The sequence below is a fragment of the Hirundo rustica genome, chromosome 5 (genome assembly GCF_015227805.2).
Source record: "Hirundo rustica isolate bHirRus1 chromosome 5, bHirRus1.pri.v3, whole genome shotgun sequence".
Classification (NCBI taxonomy): domain Eukaryota; kingdom Metazoa; phylum Chordata; class Aves; order Passeriformes; family Hirundinidae; genus Hirundo; species Hirundo rustica.
The window spans coordinates 40,325,882-40,347,275 of NC_053454.1; the positions used below are offsets into that span (position 1 = coordinate 40,325,882).

The 21,394-nt window shown below is 42.0% G+C and overlaps 1 protein-coding gene across 4 annotated transcripts in view; it reads right to left on the minus strand.

The window, feature by feature from the left end:
• Positions 1-21,394, minus strand: part of SH3D19 (SH3 domain containing 19) — a 93,763-nt gene that overhangs the window by 26,428 nt on the left and 45,941 nt on the right. For 2 of the 4 annotated variants that reach the window (XM_040064795.1, XM_040064796.2), the window contains 5 exons: positions 20,766-20,806; positions 19,840-19,882; positions 18,486-18,633; positions 18,057-18,258; positions 16,451-17,446 (listed from right to left, as the gene is read on the minus strand). In XM_040064795.1, coding sequence (XP_039920729.1) covers positions 16,451-17,446; positions 18,057-18,258; positions 18,486-18,633; positions 19,840-19,882; positions 20,766-20,781 — 1,405 coding nt within the window. In that variant the 5' untranslated portion in view covers positions 20,782-20,806. The remainder of the gene's footprint in view (positions 1-16,450; positions 17,447-18,056; positions 18,259-18,485; positions 18,634-19,839; positions 19,883-20,765; positions 20,807-21,394) is intronic. The other 2 variants (XM_040064794.2, XM_040064793.1) reach the window with 2 other exon arrangements.

Below are 21,394 nucleotides of genomic sequence, written 5' to 3' on the forward strand. Positions count from 1 at the left end.
CAATTACACAGAATATTATGTAGAGTTTTGTATATATATATATACTCTGCGAAGTATAGAAAAAATTTGCCAAGACATGCCACAGAAGATTTGACTTAAACGTACTTGTTGAAAATGCAAGCTGTCCTTAATTGGGCAATGAAATCTCATTCATGTAGTCAGAAAACTGGAGGGCAGATAAAACAAAAGCTACTGCTAGAATAACAAAACTCCCTGGACTTCTGTAACACTTAATGACAATGAAAGTATTCAAGGGGTATAAAACTACACACATACTACTTGTACATACAGAGAGATACAGATAGACCTTTTCTGAGCTTTCAGCACTTCTCTCTCAAAGTGTGGGAATGCCCACACTTTGCACCTGTGTGCATCTCAAAGCATAACCACTTGGTTCATTGTTCATCTGTACTAGTAAAGGTGATGGAACTTACACTGCCTTTGGCACAAAAATACCACGCATACCAGCACGAGCTCTTACGGGAGAGTTTGGAGGCTACTCCTCTATCACTAATCTAGTTTGCAAGCTGAAGTAAGACTAGGATAGTTCAGATTGCAAGAGCCTTCAGGAGGTCTCTGATCAAACCTCCTGCCCAGAACAGGTCAGCTGTGAGGGCACGTTGCTAGAAATTGGTTGCAAAACCTGGTCTGACTTCAAAAATGAGACGCTGAAGGGTGTTTGGACATACAATGGGTGACCAAAAAAATATACCCCCAAATTACCCTGAAGATGAAGAAACACAGCCTTGTCCATTCTTGCCAGGTGAATGAATGATTTTTTATTGCCAAGAGATTTAAGTGCCCCAAAACAGGCAAGATGGAAATTTCCAAAGCAGGTAATGGAAAGCAGTCAGACATATAAAATCTTTTTCATTTTGTGAAAATGTGAAGGAAGAGGTAATTTATAATGTCTAAAGTACATATCTACTCTCTTGAAAAAATCTCATATGCTTTCAGAAAAAAAAAGGTTTTTTCAAAAAACATTTTCTTTTAAGTAAGCATTTTGTTCTTTGACAAACTTTGTGAACAAAGGACATCTGCATTTTAAATATTGTAAAAAAAACAGATTTATTATCAGAGAAGACAGATTTTATTAAGAACTTTGTAACTTGTGTGTTACTTCATAGCATCTATAGACTTGGAACTCAAACTAAATTAATTTGCATTTGACAACCTAAAGGGCTACTCATCTATTACCTAGCTATGATTTAAAAACCTTATTTGTTTCCTGAGCCTAGATATAAGGTCTTCCCCTGTGCCAACTTTCACGGTCTTTGAAGGCTCCAATTTATATCCACTAAGCAAGCATCTGCAGTGAATGAAGAGTTAATGGATGCTTGTTATCACTTTTCCTGGAGACTGCCAACCTTGCAGCAAAACCAACAGGACACAGCACAGCTCCCAATATCCAACAGCAGCATGTCCTCAGGTAAATTTGTTTTAACAGGGTTTTATGCCAAAGAGCAGATTAAAATGGATGAGAGAGCCCATTCTTTTCTGGGGTCATAATTTGTCAGTAAGTAAAAAACAAGACAGGTGTCTTGAAAATAACCACAATAGGAGTCATCAGAAACACAGATGAACCTTAAGAAAAGCTCCATTATTTTGATGATATGTCTGGACTAATCTTACAAGGTAGAAGTATTTTCCTTCCTTCCTTCCTTCCTTCCTTCCTTCCTTCCTTCCTTCCTTCCTTCCTTCCTTCCTTCCTTCCTTCCTTCCTTCCTTCCTTCCTTCCTTCCTTCCTTCCTCCCTCCCTCCCTCCCTCCCTCCCTCCCTCCCTCTTTTTATCTTTTCTTTTCCATCATGAGGAAACAATTAAAATCAAGCAGCTGGGCAATATCCCCACAGCAGACAAATCTGGAGTTACTCAAGCAGCAGTTTTTCTGAATTGTCTATAATGTCACAAAAATGCCACTATTCATGCCACAAGAAGCAAACAATACATATAAATGGATTATCAGCATTGCTTTCGTTGGATTTTTTTCTCAGCAGAAACAGAAATGAACCTTTATTCTACAATAAAGTAGTTAAACAGACAGAGAGATAGGTAAGACAATTAAGAAATGCAGTAGTCATACTACTGTTCAACCTGAACGTAATGAAGATATCAAAATGTGAGCAGTCTCCTGCTGGTAAGGTAAGGCACTCTCTGAACTACTTTTCAAAGCATATGGTTTAAATTGAGTTCTGCTATGTCAGGCACAGAGCAATCAGTGAATTATATGCTGTTTTAAAGAGAAGGAAGAGAGAAGGAAAAGCTCCCCACATGCAAAAAGGAATAAAAACATAGCAGCAACATCACCTCCAAGTTTTAATTTAAATGTGTGCTCTAAATGCACTATGACTTGATGTTCTTTGTCCAAAACATACATTCTCATAATGTTTAGCAAGAAGGCACACTATGTGCTTTGACATAGCAGCTAATAGAAGTTACAGGTAAAATCACAGGTCTTCTGAAGCTGTGAAATTTACAGTTAAACTTGCACTAGGATTTAATTTACAAGCCTTTGTAAAAATGGATAAGTGAGAACTGAGCACACCTGATAGATTACCAAAACTTTTAACTGCCAGGAACTGCATAAGTCCCTTTTATCAGCTGTTATAAATAAGATCGACCAAATTCAAAGTATCAAAATTTAGAATTTTATTTTGAGACAAAATATCAGTCTCGGAAAGCCACAATTTAAAAGGACAGCGCCGAGCCCGGGATCGGTGCCGGGTGAACGCGGATAACAAGCTCTGTCAGCCTGGTATCCCCCCCAAGTTCACAATTTCTGGTCTCCGGCTGTCCCTTTTTATACACAAGATCGCGGAGTGAAGTCCGAAATTCTGACGTTATCCTCTCCGAGGCGTCTTCATTAATTATTCAAGTCCTGGTATCGGAGGTCTGAATAGACCGGTAGGGTGGAACAATGCTGTTGATGATCGGGCCCGGGTGTGTCGTGTATATGTTAATTTCAGCGGAGACGAGTAGAGATATCCATCTGACGTGATTATCTTGGTCTCCGGACTTGTATCTTCTTCTTCCGTGGTTCTTTTGTTCCCTTTCAGGGATTCCCGGCAGCAATAGTTTCAAGGCCCCCTCTCTGGTAATTCCAATCATACTTTCCTCGTGTCCCTCCTGTGCTTCCCAAGCCAGGAAATTTTCTAATTTTTAGTTTCTACATTTTACCTTTACTTTATGTACATTTGAACACATTTCTAACATTCATATTTTATACAGTTCAACATTTACCTTGTATAATTTGATAACACGAATTAACTTTAGCACATTTATCACAATCCCCCCTCTTCCAAATTCACCAATTTAATTCGTGTTCTGGTTATAGTCTTTTTTCTCTGTCAAGATAAAAAAGCCTCTTAACCATTATTCTGTTAACCTTTCCCCTGTCGTTTTGTTCCAATATGTTCTCTCTATGTTTCCTTCCTGTATCTGGGCTTCAAATTTTTCTAACACCTGAGCCGCAGTACTTTTTTCCTCGGTTAAATTCATAATTTTTGAGGTGGCTTTTCCTTTGGCTAATCCTCCTGAAGCTAATTCCGGATCCATAGGAAGGGCTGCTATTTGCATTCCCTGGACCACAGTGTGAATTAGTCTTATTAAGCAAGGTATTAAACAAGGTAAGAACACTAACCCAGCCACTGAGCACAGGATAAAGAACCCCACCTTCTTCCACCAATCTCCCGTTCCAAATATTTGATCCCACCATGATGCTTTCAGGATCGAATTCCATTTCTGCACTGGGACGTGCGCCACTTTTTTAATTTCTGCAGCCAAATCTCTAATAGTTTCTCCATAGTCATTGATTTCGATACAGCATTCTGAGTCATTAAATTTCCCGCACACACCCCCTTCCTCTGCTAGTAAATAGTCCAGAGCTATTCGATTTTGGTATACGAAAGCTCTCATTTGTGAGTGTTGTTTGGCTAACAATTCCAGGGCGTCTGAGGTGTGGTTAGACACTATTTCTACTACAGCCTGTAACCTGATTAGCCGGTTCAATAAGTATACTGGGGTCCTGTAACCCCAACTTCCATCCTGTGCCCAGGTGGCTGGACCATAGTATTCTATGATGCGCTCTGCAGGCCATTCTTCCTCTCCCCATTTCTGATTCCCTCCCACTTGTGGGAGTCCTTTCTTTACCTCTCGCTTTCTCCTGCTGAGGGTTTCATACAAAGGGGCCCCTAGTAAATTGCTACCAGTTCTGGGGAGTGTAAAGAAAGAGGGTCTAATCATACCTAGGGTACAGGACCCTTTCCATTTCCGGGGCAATTCACTGTATGCTCTTTTCCCACAGATCCAATAAATCCCGCTGGGAGCTTTCCATTTAATGTCTATATTTTCCGGTTTGTCCCAAAATTCCACCAGTTCAGTTAAGGAGTAATATGGGTTAGCGTTAGTGAGTTCATGCCAACAGAGTTCAATTTCCTCTACCCAATTACACTTTCCTTGCTTCTCTTTTCCCCAGTACCCATTTGGGGTTTCTGGTTGCCACATTTTGGATCTGTTGTTGGAATTTACAGCTAGAGTGGATAGACAAGGGGTGTATCCCACTACATCACTGTACACATTCCCTTCCCTACTAATACAGATTGTCCCTATTACTCGTTCATCCAGTGTCCACCCTCCTGGCCGGGTTAAAGTGTTTAAGATTTTATTATCCCATTTTAGCAACTGCTCAGGAGTTAAACTCTCACCTTTCCATGGCCATCTTTCGGCGGATTTTAATCCTCCGCAGATCCAACAATTAGTTAGCCCTAACTCGGTAGCAATCTCCTGTACCAAATCCAGGAAAAGATTTTTGCTGGAAGTAGCCAGACTCCAATCATTAGACTGTTTTTCCAATTGATCATATTGTTCACTTAATGTCCTCATTCTTTCCTGCTCCATTCTCTTTTTCTTAGCTGCCAATTCTTGTCGTTTAAATTCCAGGGCTACCTTTTGTATCTTGTTCTCAGGGTCTAACCCTTCCTCGTCCTTGGAAAAGCAAAAAACTTTATCCATTCTTAAACAAACCCTTTCATCGTTCTCCCCCAACATATCGAGTAATATAGGTCCATTAGCTAAAGCAGCTGTTTGCAATTTCTCATTTTGTCCCACCCAATATGTTTTCCCGTTCAAGGCACACATCTTCAGTTTCCTCTTATCATAACATAAAGGGTTAACCTGGAGATATCCCACAAAGGTACTCTCCCTTTTCCCTCCAATCCACACAGTTTTGTTACATTCTTTGCATGTTGTGATCAAAGGAAGACTGCTTACCTCCCTCCTTTTCCTAGCCGTTGCCATCGGGTGATTGGATTTGTTCAATTTAACCCCTTCATTCCACTGGCGATTCTCCCCCCTTTTTGGTGTAAACCCGTCTACTCGTACCCTGGATTCCAAAACTCTGTTCCGGGTAAGGTTTGGAGGGACCGTGGGGAGACTAGTTTCCATCCCCATCCCCTCTTGGGGTTCGTGGAGGCCATTCGTGGGGCACATGGCTTGACTCAGGATCACCAGGGTTACCCATAGACCTATCCCTCTGCTCCACCCTTCGCCCGTTGGGTTGCCACCAGCGGCGGGGTAATCCATCTTCTTGGCAGCAGGGATATTCTTCCGGGTCCCTGCCGGTGCTTCTCTGAGCATATCGCCTCTTGTACTGCTCCCACCTCGTTCTCCTTATTTGATCTCCTCTACAGGGTACTTTCAACGTTCTCCTGCACTCAATTACGAGTGGATCCGCCCTTTTATTCAATCCTCCCCTTAACCCTTTAGTGTAATAGTGGAACCACTCAGGAGAATCCAATTCGAACAATCCCGATTCTGTGGCAACGTATAGGAATAGATTGGTAAGCCTGACCTCCTCCTCGTAACAAGGTACACACAAATTCCAAGGTCTAGCCCCCCGGACACAATGAGTTACCCAAACTTGTTCACAATACCCGCACTTAAAATGAACAAAAGGATAGCAGGGACATCCTGCCTGAGTGCAACTTATCCGATAAGCGCTGGTCATTGGGTGTCTCGGTGAATTCTCAGCTTTAAATCTCCAGGCGCAGAGGTGATTTTCCACTGCGGAGAGCTGCTGTGTTGTTCCACCTTTTTCACTCGGGAGCAATGGGTCCAGCCTTTCTCTGCTGTTCTCACGGCAGTATCTGTTGTGAGGAGGACGAGGAAAGGTCCCTCCCAATGCGATGACAGCGGTGCTTCTTTCCACGCTCTGATCAACACTCGATCACCCGGCTGGATCTTGTGGATAGCAAACCCCAGCGGGGTGCTTTGTGCTATTAACCCACGCTTCCGGAGTTCCTGCAAATTTTTGTTAATCACAACGATATAAGACTGGATCTGACAATCCTCCACCCGGGGATGTCCAACTGGCATTCCATGCTCATAAGGCATTCCGTACAACATCTCGAATGGAGATAATCCTGAACCGGAATGAGGTTGTGTTCTGATGTTTAGGAGGGCTAGAGGGAGGCATTTTATCCAAGTCATCCTAGTTTCTAGCATAAGTTTTGACAATTGTGCCTTCAGAGTTTGATTCATTCTCTCTACTTGACCTGAGCTCTGAGGATGCCATGGGGTATGATATTCCCATCTGATTCCCAGAGCCTCTGCTAAGCTTTTTATGACCTTAGATGTAAAATGGGTTCCCTGATCTGAATCAATGGAATCAGGGATTCCATATCTGGGAATTACTTCCTCCAATAATCTCCGTGCTACTGTTTGAGCTGTAGCCCTAGGGCTAGGGAATGCCTCCACCCAATGTGTTAATTGGTCTACTATCACTAGCAGATATCTATATCTACCTATTTTTGGTAACTCTGTGAAATCCACTTGTATTCTCCCAAAGGGGCGATATGCTAAAGGACGTCCCCCTAATGCATTGTGTTTGACCTTTGATTTATTAATTTTCTGGCAGACCAAGCAACTCTGAACCTCCTGCTTGGCTAACTCGAAGATACCCTTGCATCCAAAAAATTTCAAAAATTGTTCTGCTAAAGCTTGAGTTCCCCAATGAGTTTGTGCATGCAATCTTTTTAATATGGTCCTTGCATAAGCCTTTGGGATCAATTCTCGACCGTCAGTCAATTTCCATTTCCCATTTATTAAATTTCCCCCCATTTTCTTGAAATCCTCAATCTCCTTTTCTGTGGGATGAGGAGAACCTTCTCCAAAATTTTCTGTCCTGCTTTCCAGGGTATCCAGGGTTAGGAGAGCTGCTTTCCTGGCTTCCTGATCAGCCAAATTATTCCCACGTATTCTGAACTGTAGTCCAGCCTGGTGACTCTTTACATATACCACTGCAATAGCTTTTGGTTCCCTTACTGCCTTGAGAATTTGCCTTATTAGATCCTCATGTATTAACCCTTTTCCTCTAGTGTTCACCAGTCCTCTTTCCTCCCAGATTTTCCCAAAGGTATGCACTACCCCAAACGCATACTTTGAGTCAGTGAAAATAGTCCCTATTTTTCCTTTAAGTCCTTTGAGTGCTTGCAACACAGCATACAATTCACATGCCTGAGCTGACCATGAAGTGCCCAAGGGGCCTGACTTTATCACTCCCCCAGTTTTCCCATCTATAATTGCATATCCTGATTTTCTTTTCCCTTCTATAACCCTGGCTGACCCATCTACAAACCATTTTTCCCCTTCTTCGAGCTCCTCGTCCTCCAGATCTTCCCTAATTTTTGTTTGTAATTCTACTAGATCTATACAGTTGTGTATAGGCTCTGATGAAGCTTCCCCAAACAGGAACCCAGCAGGATTACTTGCTTGTGTTGTCCTTAATTCTAATTCTGGAGCATGAAGGAGAATGGCCTCATACTTCAACAATCTGGCATCTGTGAGCCATTTTTCAGCTTTTTGTTGTAAAATTGTTCTTACATTATGTGGAGTATAAACTGTGATGGGAGCCCCAAAAGTAATCTTTTTGGCTTCTTCTATCAATAAGGCAACTGCTACTATCGCCTGTAAACATGTAGGCCACCCCCTGCTTACAGGGTCCAACAATTTTGAAAGGTAACCTACAGGCTTCCTATCCCCAGCCCATTCTTGTGTCAATACCCCATGTGCTGTGTGGTTTTCTACATTCACAAATAATTGGAATTTCTTATTGATATCAGGGAGGTTCAATACTGGGGCAGTCACCAAAGCACCCTTTAATTGCTCTAATTCCTTATCATCCTGTTCTGTCCATTTTATCCTCTCTGCAGTTAATTTTTCATACAAAAATTTTGCTTTTTCACTATATCCTTCTATCCACTGCCTACAATAACCTAACAGCCCCAATAGCTGACGTACTTGTCTTTTGGTTTTAGGGGGGGGCAGTTCTATGATTCCAGCTACCCTTGCAGGGTCCAATTTCTTTTTCCCTTTTACTAACCAATGCCCTAAGTATTTCACCCCAGATTCTGTGAACTGTAACTTTTGTTTTGCTACCTTTAATCCCTTTTCCCCTAAAAAGTTTAACAAATCAATAGTGCATTCTCTTACACCTTCCTCTGTTTCACCAGCCACCAATAGATCATCTACATATTGTAAGATCTTGGTCCCTTTCCTAGGGGAGAACTGACTTAGCAACTTTTCCAATGCTTGTCCAAATAAATTTGGGGAGTCCACAAATCCCTGGGGAAGTGAGGCCCACCTTAACTGTTGTTTCCGGTTAGTGTCTGGATCCTCCCATTGGAATGCAAAAAAATCCCTGCTGCCTTCAGCTAAAGGGCAGGTCCAAAATGCATCCTTTAGGTCTATAACACTGTACCAAGTATCTCTCGGGGAGATCCTATTCAGAAGGGTGTAGGGGTTAGCCACTACAGGGAACCGAGTTCTTGTTCTTTCATTTATGGCTCTTAAATCTTGCACTAACCTATAATTCCCATCTCCCTTTTTAACAGCCAGTATTGGGGTATTGTGTCTGGACATACACGGCTCCAATATGCCCTTTTTGATCAAATCCTCTATTATAGGTTTCAGCCCCCGCCTCCCTTCTAAAGGGATTGGGTACTGCCTGATCCTTATGGGATCCTCAGGCTTTTCAATCTCAATTGATATAGGTTCCATAGCCAATTTCCCCGCTTCCTTCCCTGTGTGCCATACCTTGGGATTAATTTTGTCCTCATCTTCACAGGTTAGTTTATATATACTAACCGTAATCTGTGAATTCCTTATGATGAGGTTGATCCCCAGTGCAATCATCAAATCCCTACCTAGCAGGTTGTAATCAGCCTCTTCTACTAGCAACATATCTCCCAAACAAATTTTATTCTCTGATTCTATTTCCACATTCTTAACTATAGGTACTTTGAATGGCTCCCCTTTAGCTCCTATAACTACCATAGAATCTTTACTTACTCGGCATCCCGGGGGCAGCTGTTTGAATGTACTTTTCTCAGCCCCTGAATCTACCAAAAAATCCATTTTTGTTCCCTGGGGTCCTATTTTCAATGTTATCAAGGGCTCTCCTGATGTTATGGACCCCAAAAGATAGAGCCCCTGACTTCCCTAGTCCTCCCGGAACATCTTCTCATCTCTCATCTTCTTTGGACAATCTTTTTTCATATGTCCCTTCTTTTTACAATAGAAACATTCCATTCCTTCCATCCATTTTCCTGAAGTCCCCTTTTGCGGGCGTGTGGCTCCCCTCGGAGGTGCTTTCCTTAAGGGTTTCTCCGAAGCTTGTGGGCGCTCCTGTTTCTGGGCTTCCCTTACTGCAGCTACTAACACCCTAGCCTGTATTTTCTGTTTTTCCTCATCCCTTCTCATGTAGACTTTCTGAGCTTCCCGCAGTAATTCCTGCAATCCCTTCTCCTGCCACCCCTCAATCTTTTCCAGCTTTTTCCTGATGTCCTCCCATGATTTTGCTACAAACTGGGTTTTTAAAAGTACCTCCCCCACGGGAGAATCAGGGTCTGTCCCAGAGTATATCTGGAGGCTTTTTCTCAACCTTTCCAACCATTCTGTGGGAGTCTCATCTTTCCCTTGACATTCCCCAAAGACCTTGCTCAGATTTTGTCCCCGGGGCACGGCCTCTCTAATTCCCTGTATGATGATGTTCCTCATATCAATCATGCTTCTCCTACCCTCCTCAGTTTGAGCATTCCATCGGGGATCTTGGCTTGGCCATTTCTGATCTCCAGGAGTGCTCTGAGGGTTCCTCCGTTCCCATTCCCGTATCCCTGCTTGTCTGATCATTTCCCTTTCCTCCGTATTGAACAAAGATCTGAGAATAGCTGTGAGATCTTCATACGAATAGATGCTAGTTCCCAAGAATTCATCTAGTCTTTCGGAGACCCCTAAAGGGTCATCCATAAGTTTTCCCATCTCCTTCTTAAAGGCTCTCACATCACTGGTATTAATCGGGACGTTTACGTACCCGATAATTCCTGGAGCAGTGGGAATTTCCCTTAAGGGGAAAAGATTTGCTCTTTCACCCTCCCCTTCACTCTCCGTCTCATTCATCCTCTTTAGCTGTCTCCTAGTCCTCCTAGCGGGAGGTGAGTGTTTTGCTTCTGCCCAACCCTGCTGTGTGTTTTCAGGAGAATTAAAGAAAGCTGCCAGATCTAGATCAGGCAACAGGTCATCTCGGGCTGGCGCAGGGGTGTCTGTACTTTGTGTACCTCTTCCCAGTGGCTGAGTGGCTTGTACAGGTTCTAGCGGGGGAGGGAGCCCAACCGGTGGGACCGGGGCCACTGTCTGTGACTCCAACGGAGGGGCAGAGGGGAGAGACGGGGATATAGGGATTCTCCGTCCCAGAGGGGGTCCCAATCTCCCCGGGTTCTGTGGATTGTTCTGCTCAGGGAGGGGAGGGGGTGAGGGTACTATGTAAGGTGGAGGCAAGTTGTCTAAAGGCTCCCACTTATCCCCGGAAACATCGGCAGGGTCCTTTATCCTTATGGGCAGTAATTTTGCATCAATTCTACCCCAGACCCCAGCATATTCCCGTTCTTCCGCAGTTCCCTTTTCTCCGACATAACGTACCAATGCCTTACATATCCATTCTTCAAATGTTCCAAACACGGGCCAAATTACGTGATCCCGTATTTCTACCCCACCCCATACTTCTATGCAAAAATGCACCATCCGTTTCTTGGATTTTCTCTCCCTTATGGGGCATTCTTCCCAATGTTCTAACATCCATCCCAGCGGGCTCTCAACTGGGATTTCAGGGATTCCTTTACCGGTTCCCCGCTTTGGTTTCCTAAGATTCCTTTTGCTAGCTTTGCTTTTTGTCTGTCCCATGGTGTGAGTTTACCAGATACTAGCCCTTTGTGGGTGATCGCTCCCCCCCCGGGTTTCCTCTGGTGTATGCGAGCTCTCTTCTCCTTACTTCCTTCCCGGACCGTCCCTGGTCCAAGGCTGGAAGGTTTACCAGTCCCCGGAACTCTTGTAAGGACGTAACCTTCCCTCCCAGCCTTCCTGTGACCGACCCCCCTTTTCCGAAAACTTCCCAAGTTTTCAGGGCTTAACGTGTGAGGTGCGTTTTACCCCCGAAACTTTCGCTTCCCCCGCAACCGACCACGCCCCTCGCGGGACTATGGAACTGCGATTTTGGGGTCCCACTCGCTTCGTGATAAAATCACGTCTCACTCACACGCTCGGTCACTCCCCACTCAACCACGCAATACTTACGATCCTTTTCCTGCGTGGATTCTTCGTGCACGTAGATTTTTATGAGTAGATTTCTTCACCGCGGCTCCGGAGGTTCTGTTTCCAAAGAAAAACCTCCCCGAGTTCCCCGAGAGCTCTGACCTCGCCTATCTCCCTTTTAAATGTGGCTTTCGCCGTTTTGTTCGTCGTGTGGTTGATCGGTTCCTCCCGGATACCCCAGTTCCGCCAGGCCGCTGAATTCAGCAGTGCGCCTCCTGGTCAGAGACGGGGGTCCCTCGGGGGGTCCCGGTATCACTCCAATCACGTCGGGGTCACCAGAATTGTTATAAATAAGATCGACCAAATTCAAAGTATCAAAATTTAGAATTTTATTTTGAGACAAAATATCAGTCTCGGAAAGCCACAATTTAAAAGGACAGCGCCGAGCCCGGGATCGGTGCCGGGTGAACGCGGATAACAAGCTCTGTCAGCCTGGTATCCCCCCCAAGTTCACAATTTCTGGTCTCCGGCTGTCCCTTTTTATACACAAGATCGCGGAGTGAAGTCCGAAATTCTGACGTTATCCTCTCCGAGGCGTCTTCATTAATTATTCAAGTCCTGGTATCGGAGGTCTGAATAGACCGGTAGGGTGGAACAATGCTGTTGATGATCGGGCCCGGGTGTGTCGTGTATATGTTAATTTCAGCGGAGACGAGTAGAGATATCCATCTGACGTGATTATCTTGGTCTCCGGACTTGTATCTTCTTCTTCCGTGGTTCTTTTGTTCCCTTTCAGGGATTCCCGGCAGCAATAGTTTCAAGGCCCCCTCTCTGGTAATTCCAATCATACTTTCCTCGTGTCCCTCCTGTGCTTCCCAAGCCAGGAAATTTTCTAATTTTTAGTTTCTACATTTTACCTTTACTTTATGTACATTTGAACACATTTCTAACATTCATATTTTATACAGTTCAACATTTACCTTGTATAATTTGATAACACGAATTAACTTTAGCACATTTATCACATCAGCCATAAAAGAAATGCAAAAGTAACCCAGATGATCCAAAATATCACAACCATCATCAAAGCATTAGAACCAAAAGGTGTAGAGTCCCAAACAGATGCCTTCACACTCTGAACGACTTAAACAGAAGTATTTTTACTAGTATACAAATGCCTTTGAACATTAGCCTTTGAGTCCAAAATTATGACACTTAAAATTGTTTTGGATGATGACAAAGCAGTTCTACAGATTTGTCTTTCCTGATTTCTTCCTGGCTCCTCCCTTGGGCCAGCATCATGAGTTGGCTGCAAGATTCGGTCACAATTCACCTCTGAATTTTGCAGCTTCCAAAGCTCCTGTAGACTTCAACTCTCTGAATGGATGCTGAAATCTTTAAAAGAATTCTCAGTATCTAGAGTCTCTATTTGCACCAGAACGATTCCCCCCTCCACACAGGCTGGACAAGGATAAAATTATTGATGTTTGGATAGGGGTAAATTCACTCAACTAACAGCTGTGCTGCTGGAGATGCTGTCAAACACTGACAAAATTCACAGGATTTCTTGAGGTAAACTTGAACCATTCAATTAGTTTTTGTAGTTGAACTGCCAGTTAAACACTGGCATTTAGACTGGTGGAACTAAACTGGTTTGTTGTCAACACTGTTGATCTTAGCACATCTACAGTATTCAAGTATCTTTCACTTACTGTGGAGGCGGTAGCCTTCTGTTAGAGGAAGCTGGTGTCTTACACCAGTCAACTAAACTGCTGTAGAAAGTCAGAACTTTTTTTCACCTGTTTCACCTTTTCATTCATACGCTCACTTCAGCTTCTGCCTCCTGCGCCCTCTTCATCATCCACTGAACATTTCCCCTTCCTCCTTTCACAGCAGGAGTCAGCAGCAGCAGGGATTGATCCCTGCAGTTCTGTTTACATTGGCCTAACACACCTGTGCTGTAGCAGACAAAATGAAGCTCTGCTAACACTGCAATATGCGATGTAACGCTGCTCTCCGACAAACAAGATGTTGGTGCTTGGTTTCCAATGCCACCGCACAAAAGCCTTCTTCCTTTCCTAGGGTTGCCATAACAACAAGCAGAGCACTGTCATTTTGCTAAGTATGACAATGACAAATATGTAAGAAATGCAAAGGTCTGGGGAACTGGGAGCAAGATTAGAGCTTCTCTTCCTGCCTTCACAAAACATTTTACCATGGATTCATCTTGCAAATTCTAAGCTGTTCCTATGGGAACATGAGAAATAGCTAGTCTTAGTGTTCTATGTTGCCTCGTTGCCTCATTTCCAGAGAGCCAGTGTTCTTGTGGATGCTCCGTCAAGACATTGCACTGTATTAGTTAGCCAGGGTACAGAATATGACCTTGAGCTCAAAAATGCCAGCAAAAATCTGGAATTAGTCCTAATTTTACAGAGTAATAAAGTGGTAGTGATGCCATACCTTTTTCTCCTTAGTAAGCAAGAAGTGATTGCAGCGCAGATGACATTTTATTGAATGAATAAAATCATGGGCATGGGTGACTTAAGAAGTCAGGAAACTGTTTTATGAATAATTCCTCTGTTAACCATGAGGATGGAAAGCATTTTCTTCTTAATTAAATGAAGAATAACACCTAGGGCACCAACCAAAAAGAGTAAGAATGACACGCTTACCACTTCACCATGAAAGCTGTCCTTCCCAGGTGATTTTCATTTGTGATCACTCAAGAATTAATGTTATGTATTTTTCCGGGTTGGGGGCTAGTCTGTCTTCCAGAGTACATAGCTAAAATACGATTTTCCTTTTTTTTGCATTTTCAAAATGTAAATATTCTCTTTTCTTGCCTACTACTTAAAACAGGTGCATTTTCCTTCTATTTGTTACATCTATTAATCAAAATAAGATGACTAAACTACAAAAGTTTTACCCTAAATGGCTTTTCTTCTAAAACCATCCACATGTACAGTGTCTATTCTATGACTCCAGTCTCCAGACATAATCACCATGCCTCTGTTCCCACTAGACACCATCAGCCATACATTTCCCAGACATAAGCACAAAACACCTCTCCAGTCACCCTGTACTCCTGCCTCCTTTCAGTTTTGGTGACATTTATGCAGCATTCCTGTGATCTGTCAGCCCAAGAAAAATGGACTTGTATCCATGTTGAAATAATCACCTCTCCTGCAGGATCTTTTGTTGCCTTATTTTTGTTGCTTTCATAAGCTCTCCTGAGAATTGTATGTTTGTACATACCAATCTTAACAACTTAAGACTTTAAAGGAACTTTCTACACCTGCCTTGGGGCTTTTATGACAATACAGAGGAGAAACAATAACAAACAGGAACTTCATCTGACAATATAATTCACAAACTGTGAAGAAATTGCATTTGTTAACCATCATTAATATTGATTTGCTGTGACAACTACACAGCATCTACACTTCTCTTTTGTGAATGTTAAGATGATAAATGATTTGGGGTGAGTTAACCCTGGCTGGATGTCAGGTGCCCCCCAAAGCTACTCTATCACTCCACTCCTCCAATGAACAGGGAGAGAAAACGTAACAAAGCGCTCTTGGGTCGAGATAGGAGCAGGGAGAGATCACTCACCAGCTGCCATCACGGCAAAACAGATTTGACTTCGGGAAACATTACTTACCTTTTCTACCAGTCAAATCAGAGAAGGGTAATGAGAGTAATAAGTCCAAATCTTAACAACAACTCCCACCTCTCCCTTCTTTCCAGTCTCAACTTCACTTGCAATTTTCTCACCTCCTCCCTGAAGCAGCACAGGAGGATGAAAAAGGGGGCTGTAGTCAGTTCGTCACACATTGTCTCTGCTTCTCCTTCCTCTTTGGGGGAGGACTTCCCACACTCTTCCCCTACTTCAGCATGGGATCCCTCCCACCCTGTTGGACATGGGAGAAGCTTCTGGCAGCTTCTCAGAAAAGCTACCCCTCTTAGCCCTCCCAAAACCAAACCCTGGTTATGCACACCCAATAGATAAGGTTAAAAGAAAAAAAAAAATTGAAATTCATAACCAGTTCCTTAAACAAGCATTTTGTATGACACACCTTCTGCTTTAAAACAGAACACTCCCTGGATTGCAATGGGGCTGGTGAACTAAACCAGACATATTGAATATTAAGAGGACAAAACCTATTGCAATAAAATGTAACAACAACCCAACACCCACCTGTGTCTTAAACTACCTAAAACAGTACTAAAAAAAATTGACCCCAAGTGCCTAACAGTATCAAACAAGGTTTATGAAAGGAATGTAGTTCTAGTAATTGACCTGTCCACATGAAATAATTATTTTCATTTATTAAAAGAACCATGAAGCTGAAACTGAGTTACAAGAATGCAGTCACATGACAAGACAAGACAAAGACAGGACAGAGAAAGTAAGTAGGCATTGGTGAGATGGACAGACCACCCCAGTATGTTTGATCATGAGTGTTCCTATATGCCACAAACACCGCTCCTTCTTCAGATGACTAGGTTTCCACTACAGACCTTAAGGCACTCAAATAAATTAGCTGCATTAGATGGTGAGAGATAAGCTGCCCCAACTTCCCCAGAGAGAACTGTGGCACATTCTGGAGGTGACATCTAGCATATAAGATCAAGTCTTCTATCATTTTAGTAATCACATAATACATCCAGCAGACAAGTTCTGAGATTTATATAGCCTTGAAACCTCCCAAGTCTCAAAATTCATGTAATTTCATAGTGATCCTGACATAACAGAAAACCAAAAGTTTCTTACACACATATAAACCTCAACAAGACAGGTAGATGTAACTCACACAGAATACACCTGCAAAGAATAACCACAGTGATAGTTTAATAAAAATTTCTTCTTACCTGCTGCTGCTTCAGAACTGATGCTATCTTTAACTACACAAACTGGACTTAGGGGCAAAACATCATCATCAAAACTGATCAGATCTCCATCCACATCTAGTTTATTTTGCAAAGCAGGTGCTGAGGAGTTGGCTGCAGGGGAAAATTCCCCCAGAGACTTTAAAACTTTTTCTTGTGCAGATACAGAAGGCCGTGGAGGAGCAGCAACCGGTTTTAGCGAGGCCAAAGAAAGGGCAGGATTATCTGAGTAACATGACTTTTTAGGAACAAGAGGCCTTGGAGCAGGAACAGGAAATCTCTTTTGTCCATCACTGCTTTCTGCAACTGATCCACTCCTTGCATCAAGAAAATCACTACTGCTGCTTTTAACAAGGCCGGGCTTTGGCTTCTTTGGCAATTCAGGTTTGGTTACAACACTGCTCCCAACTATTTCAGGCTGAGGCTGTAGTTCCTTGGAAGGTGTTGATTTGCTTTCAGTCCATGCATCCCACTCTTCTGAAAGTCTGCCTGCCCCTGGCTTTGGAGCAATCACTGGCTTCTTTGTAGTAACAGATCTTGGGACAAATGAACGAGGGGCAATTTCTGGCTTTTTTGATAATCCTGAGGTATCATTAGTGCCTTGGGATTCAAAAACTTTGATCCTTGAAACAATACTGTTTTGGCTCCTTTCTGTACTCATGCTGTCCATCACCAAGTGATTGTCTAGTAAGTTGTCTTCATCCAGAAGAGGTGACTGCTGAATTGGAGGTTGCTGCTGTTTTGCAGTAGACTGGTTCACTTCTTCTCCACTGCCTATCTTACTTTCAGTACTTTTGACCACAGGTCTGAGATTGCTTCTTGATCTTGGCTTTGGCACAGGACATATCACAGCATTGGGACTTTCTTGGCACCTTTGACCTTCAGGATTTTCGAAGACTATTAAAGGATTCTCATTTTCTGTAGGCTTACTCAGAAGAGATGCAGGAGGCCTAGGAGGTTTAAGAGGACTCTGTCCTGCTAACAGAAAATAAAAGGTTTTACTTATTTACACCAGAACATTTAATTTCTGTTATTTTTTGACAGTCATCAGGATGGTAAACATGATGGCTTTCACTGAGATCTCTACTGGTGCTTGTAAAAATACAGTTCTGTTCCTAAAAAGATGTATGAAAAAAATATACAAACTTAAGGAATAAGCTGGAAGACTGCTAAAATGCAATGATATCTACAAGTTGAATTCAAAACCTCCCATTAACTTGCAGCATTGAGGGGCATGCAAACAAAATCCAGACCAAAGGAGAATACAGCAGCTTCCCCAACTTGGTTTCCACACTTTTCAGTCTGAATGTACGAAGTGCTGCTATTTTGGTAAGACATCTGAGCTTCTCTGGCCCCAAAGTTCTGGTTGTCATTTTGGCTGAATTGAACAAAACTTTCAAGACTTAATGATACTCTGAATGCAACAGTAGCTTTTCAGAAGAAAGGATTTTTACTGAAATTTACAGTAGTAATAATTCACAGAAATTTAACTGTTATTGGTATTGAATGCCTCACAGACCAACGACAAAGTGCATCCTCAGGACACAGAGTAAGGTTTTTGTCACAGAGAAATCCAAAACAGCCTCACCTCGACAGCCTGCAGATTCCCAGTGTGGAGATACACTAGTTTTTACATTACTTCCTGGCAAATGGCTGATTAGTTCCTCTGGAAAGTCAGTTTGTGTTGCAGAAGTAGTGGTATGTCTAGGAGCAGCAGCATTATTGTTATTTGTTGTATTGACTTGCACTTGATTGATTTCTTTTATCACCTGCTCATACGAGGGTGGAAGCTACAATACAGAGAGATAAATATTAAGGTACATCCAGATATGATACTTCTTAAAAAAAACCCTGGCATATGAATTTAAAAAAATAACATATACAGGGGAAAAGAACACTGTCATAGTCTTCTACTCAATGTGATGGAAGTCTGAGCAAGCAAAAACTGCTCCCCTCTAATCTCATGAGCTTTTTATCTTTGTTAATCAAATGATGCCTCATGTAAATTCACACTCACCTCAGCTGGAAGATGCTCATTTCTCCTCCACTGAGCATGAGATGAAGCAGAAGGAAATCCTAATCCTTGAGGAGTGACAGGACTTGCACCTGGAAACCAGGAGGATGGCCGGAGGGGTTCAGCAGCAACTATTGTAATTTCAGGACGCCTAGAAATGAAGGCAAAGGGGAATAATTACCTAAAAAATTTACAAATAGTTCTCTCAAGTATAACAGTCCAAGGTTTTCCAGGAACAGGAAATAAAAATAGCTCAGGTCTTTTTGATTTAACTAAAGGTGTCTTTCTGTGATTTCAAAGCAACTTACCTGACCCTCCTATCAAACACTTAGGCTTCCATTCAAAGTCCTTAATTAAATGCCTTAGCCAAAAAGTAGGTTTATTTGCTTCAGTGAAATAACTTAACTGCCTAAAGTACTTAAACCCAAGTGTAACTCAATTAGATGGCAGAAGTCTTAGTCTTCACAGGATAATGAGAACTAATCACGTCTCTGCCCTTAGCCTGCTACAATCTGAAAACAGTAGAGTAGTTAAAACTGCTTCTTGGCTGGATACCTAAAAACTTGTGTATTCTCAGATCCCAAGGGAAACCCTCCAGGGTGCTAAAGTGGGGCAGAGCAAGCCTCACAAGGCCTTTGGGACAGGGCCTATTTGCTTCTATCACCCAGTACCACAGAGACTTCCATGACAGTGAAGGACCCACAGGTAGCACCCCTAGTTTATCACTGTACCAGCTCTTTTAGAGCATCAGCTGCAGGAGTGGCCCGTGCTCCCTGGCCATGGTCCCTGCAGCACCACTGATCCATCCAGAATCTCACAAATCTTCCACTTTTAAAGGAACTTTTGTGAGTAGATAAAGCATCTGCTTACAGAAGCTTCTGTCTCCTGACAGAAATAAAGCTGCAGAAGCATAGCTTCTAAAACTATTTTAAAAACAATTTAAAAAAAATCCTTCACATCAAAAATAATGGCAGACTCAGTTCACCAGCTATCCAGGTTGGTGACCTCCTTTCTCAATACCCTTTGAGAAACTGAAAAGAGGCTTGAAAGTGTGCTTATTTTCATTGTGAAGTGATCCCATACATAGATGTCAGGAAAATAAAACAGTTCTGCAGAGGTTTGATGGTTGGTTGCATTCCCTTTTTGAGGACACACAAAAGTTGATGAGAGAATTCCTCAAACTCTTAACCTATCATGCTTAAAAATCAAAGTATTCTATATTTTTCCAAGTACAAACTAAGGATAAAGAGCAGGGAAAAAATAAACTAGAGGAGAAAGCCATAAGAAGTAATATTGTGACACAATCTAACAAGTTTTACAGTAACACCTAATTGCAATATAAATAAGAGCATCATACCTTCTATCCCTCTGTTGATCACTATGGCTAGAGGTCCGAGAAGCTATTTAAAGAAAAGAAACAAAAGTTTTGAAGAGGTTAAAATATACTGTCACAACAATATGAGGATAATAGCAGAGCCCTTAAGTCCACTATCAATGAAATGCAGAACATAGAGCATCTTATCCTAAACCCCAGATTTTAAGACTGGCCAAGTTTAAAAAAAAAATTTGTGTGAAATATGGGAAGTTTTTTAAATATTCAGAGTAGAGTTTCATAATAATTTTAAGTCTCTCTGTGTCCAAGTTACCACCAAGAGAGTTGGTCCTGTCCTGTCTTCCTCATGCCTACACCTTTCTATATTCTGCATTGTGGGGACCCTAGAGTAGAAACTTCTTTTCCTTTCATTAAAACAATACATGAATTAAACAAAAAGAAGTGCTAAACATATCAGGCTATTCCTTTTGATGGATAATTTCTGAGATGCACTCTTTAGTCTTATTTAATGCCTCTTTCTGTTTGTTTTATAGAAGGGAAAGGTACTAAGGCACAGAACCTAAAAAGATATTTCACGCTCTTCATGTAAAAAGAAAATATTAAATGTTACCAGCTAGATATTTGCTAGTTTAAATCACTTCGTGATTAAGAGTCAGAAACTTTTTTTTTTCAAACCATGTGTTTTAAGTTCCATAAAATAAGCAAATCCTGACCTCTTAATTTTTCTGGTTTTGCCATATTTACATTCAAATTTTTTTTTTAAATGGCCCCATTGCATTTTCATTTGGATTTCTTTAGAGAGAAAAACAAGTTATTCAAGGGAAAAATTTTTGCAGAGCAAGTGCAATTTAAGGAAGCAGTAGCATCTTATTGTGCAACATCACAGCATCATTAGCCGAAATCAGCAAAGCATACTTGATTGAGGAGTTGCAGTGCTGTGTCAGACATACCTCTTCGACAGGGCATTTTGGATGTGCACTATTCATGAGTGCTAGAGGAAAAAAAGAAGGGGTTACAGAAGACAAAGAGGAGCTGAAGGAGAACAAACCAAGGCTTCAGACGCCAGAAGCCGTGATCAAATGGGTTAGTCATGCAAGAATAGTGCACGTGCCAGTGTTGTAAGGAGATAACAGTAATGTCTATTCACAACATAGTGTCGTAAAAATGAAAATAAAAATACGTTTTATTTCTAGTCACATGCCAATTTTAACAGTGGCTGCTTAATAGTTTTCCTGGCAGTAAATGAACCATGAAGAATATAACTGAACATGGAAATATCCACTGTATGGCTCAACAAGGAAACACAGTGGGAATTATGAGAGGGAAATCAAATCTCTTTGCATGCTTTTTCTAGTTTAAAATTCTGGTTTATTTGGGTCTGTCTTTTCTCCTTTCCAAAAACAATAATTTACACTGAGGACTTGATACAGGTGCAAAGAAGTTGGGATCCTGTAATTTATACTCTCACCTTCCACACATATAAGCAGGCAGGTTGATCCCACCAAGATTTCAAATCTTGCTCAAATAATTTCACATCTAAATCAGTTCTGTAAAAATTGTTTGACAAAGTAAATAAACA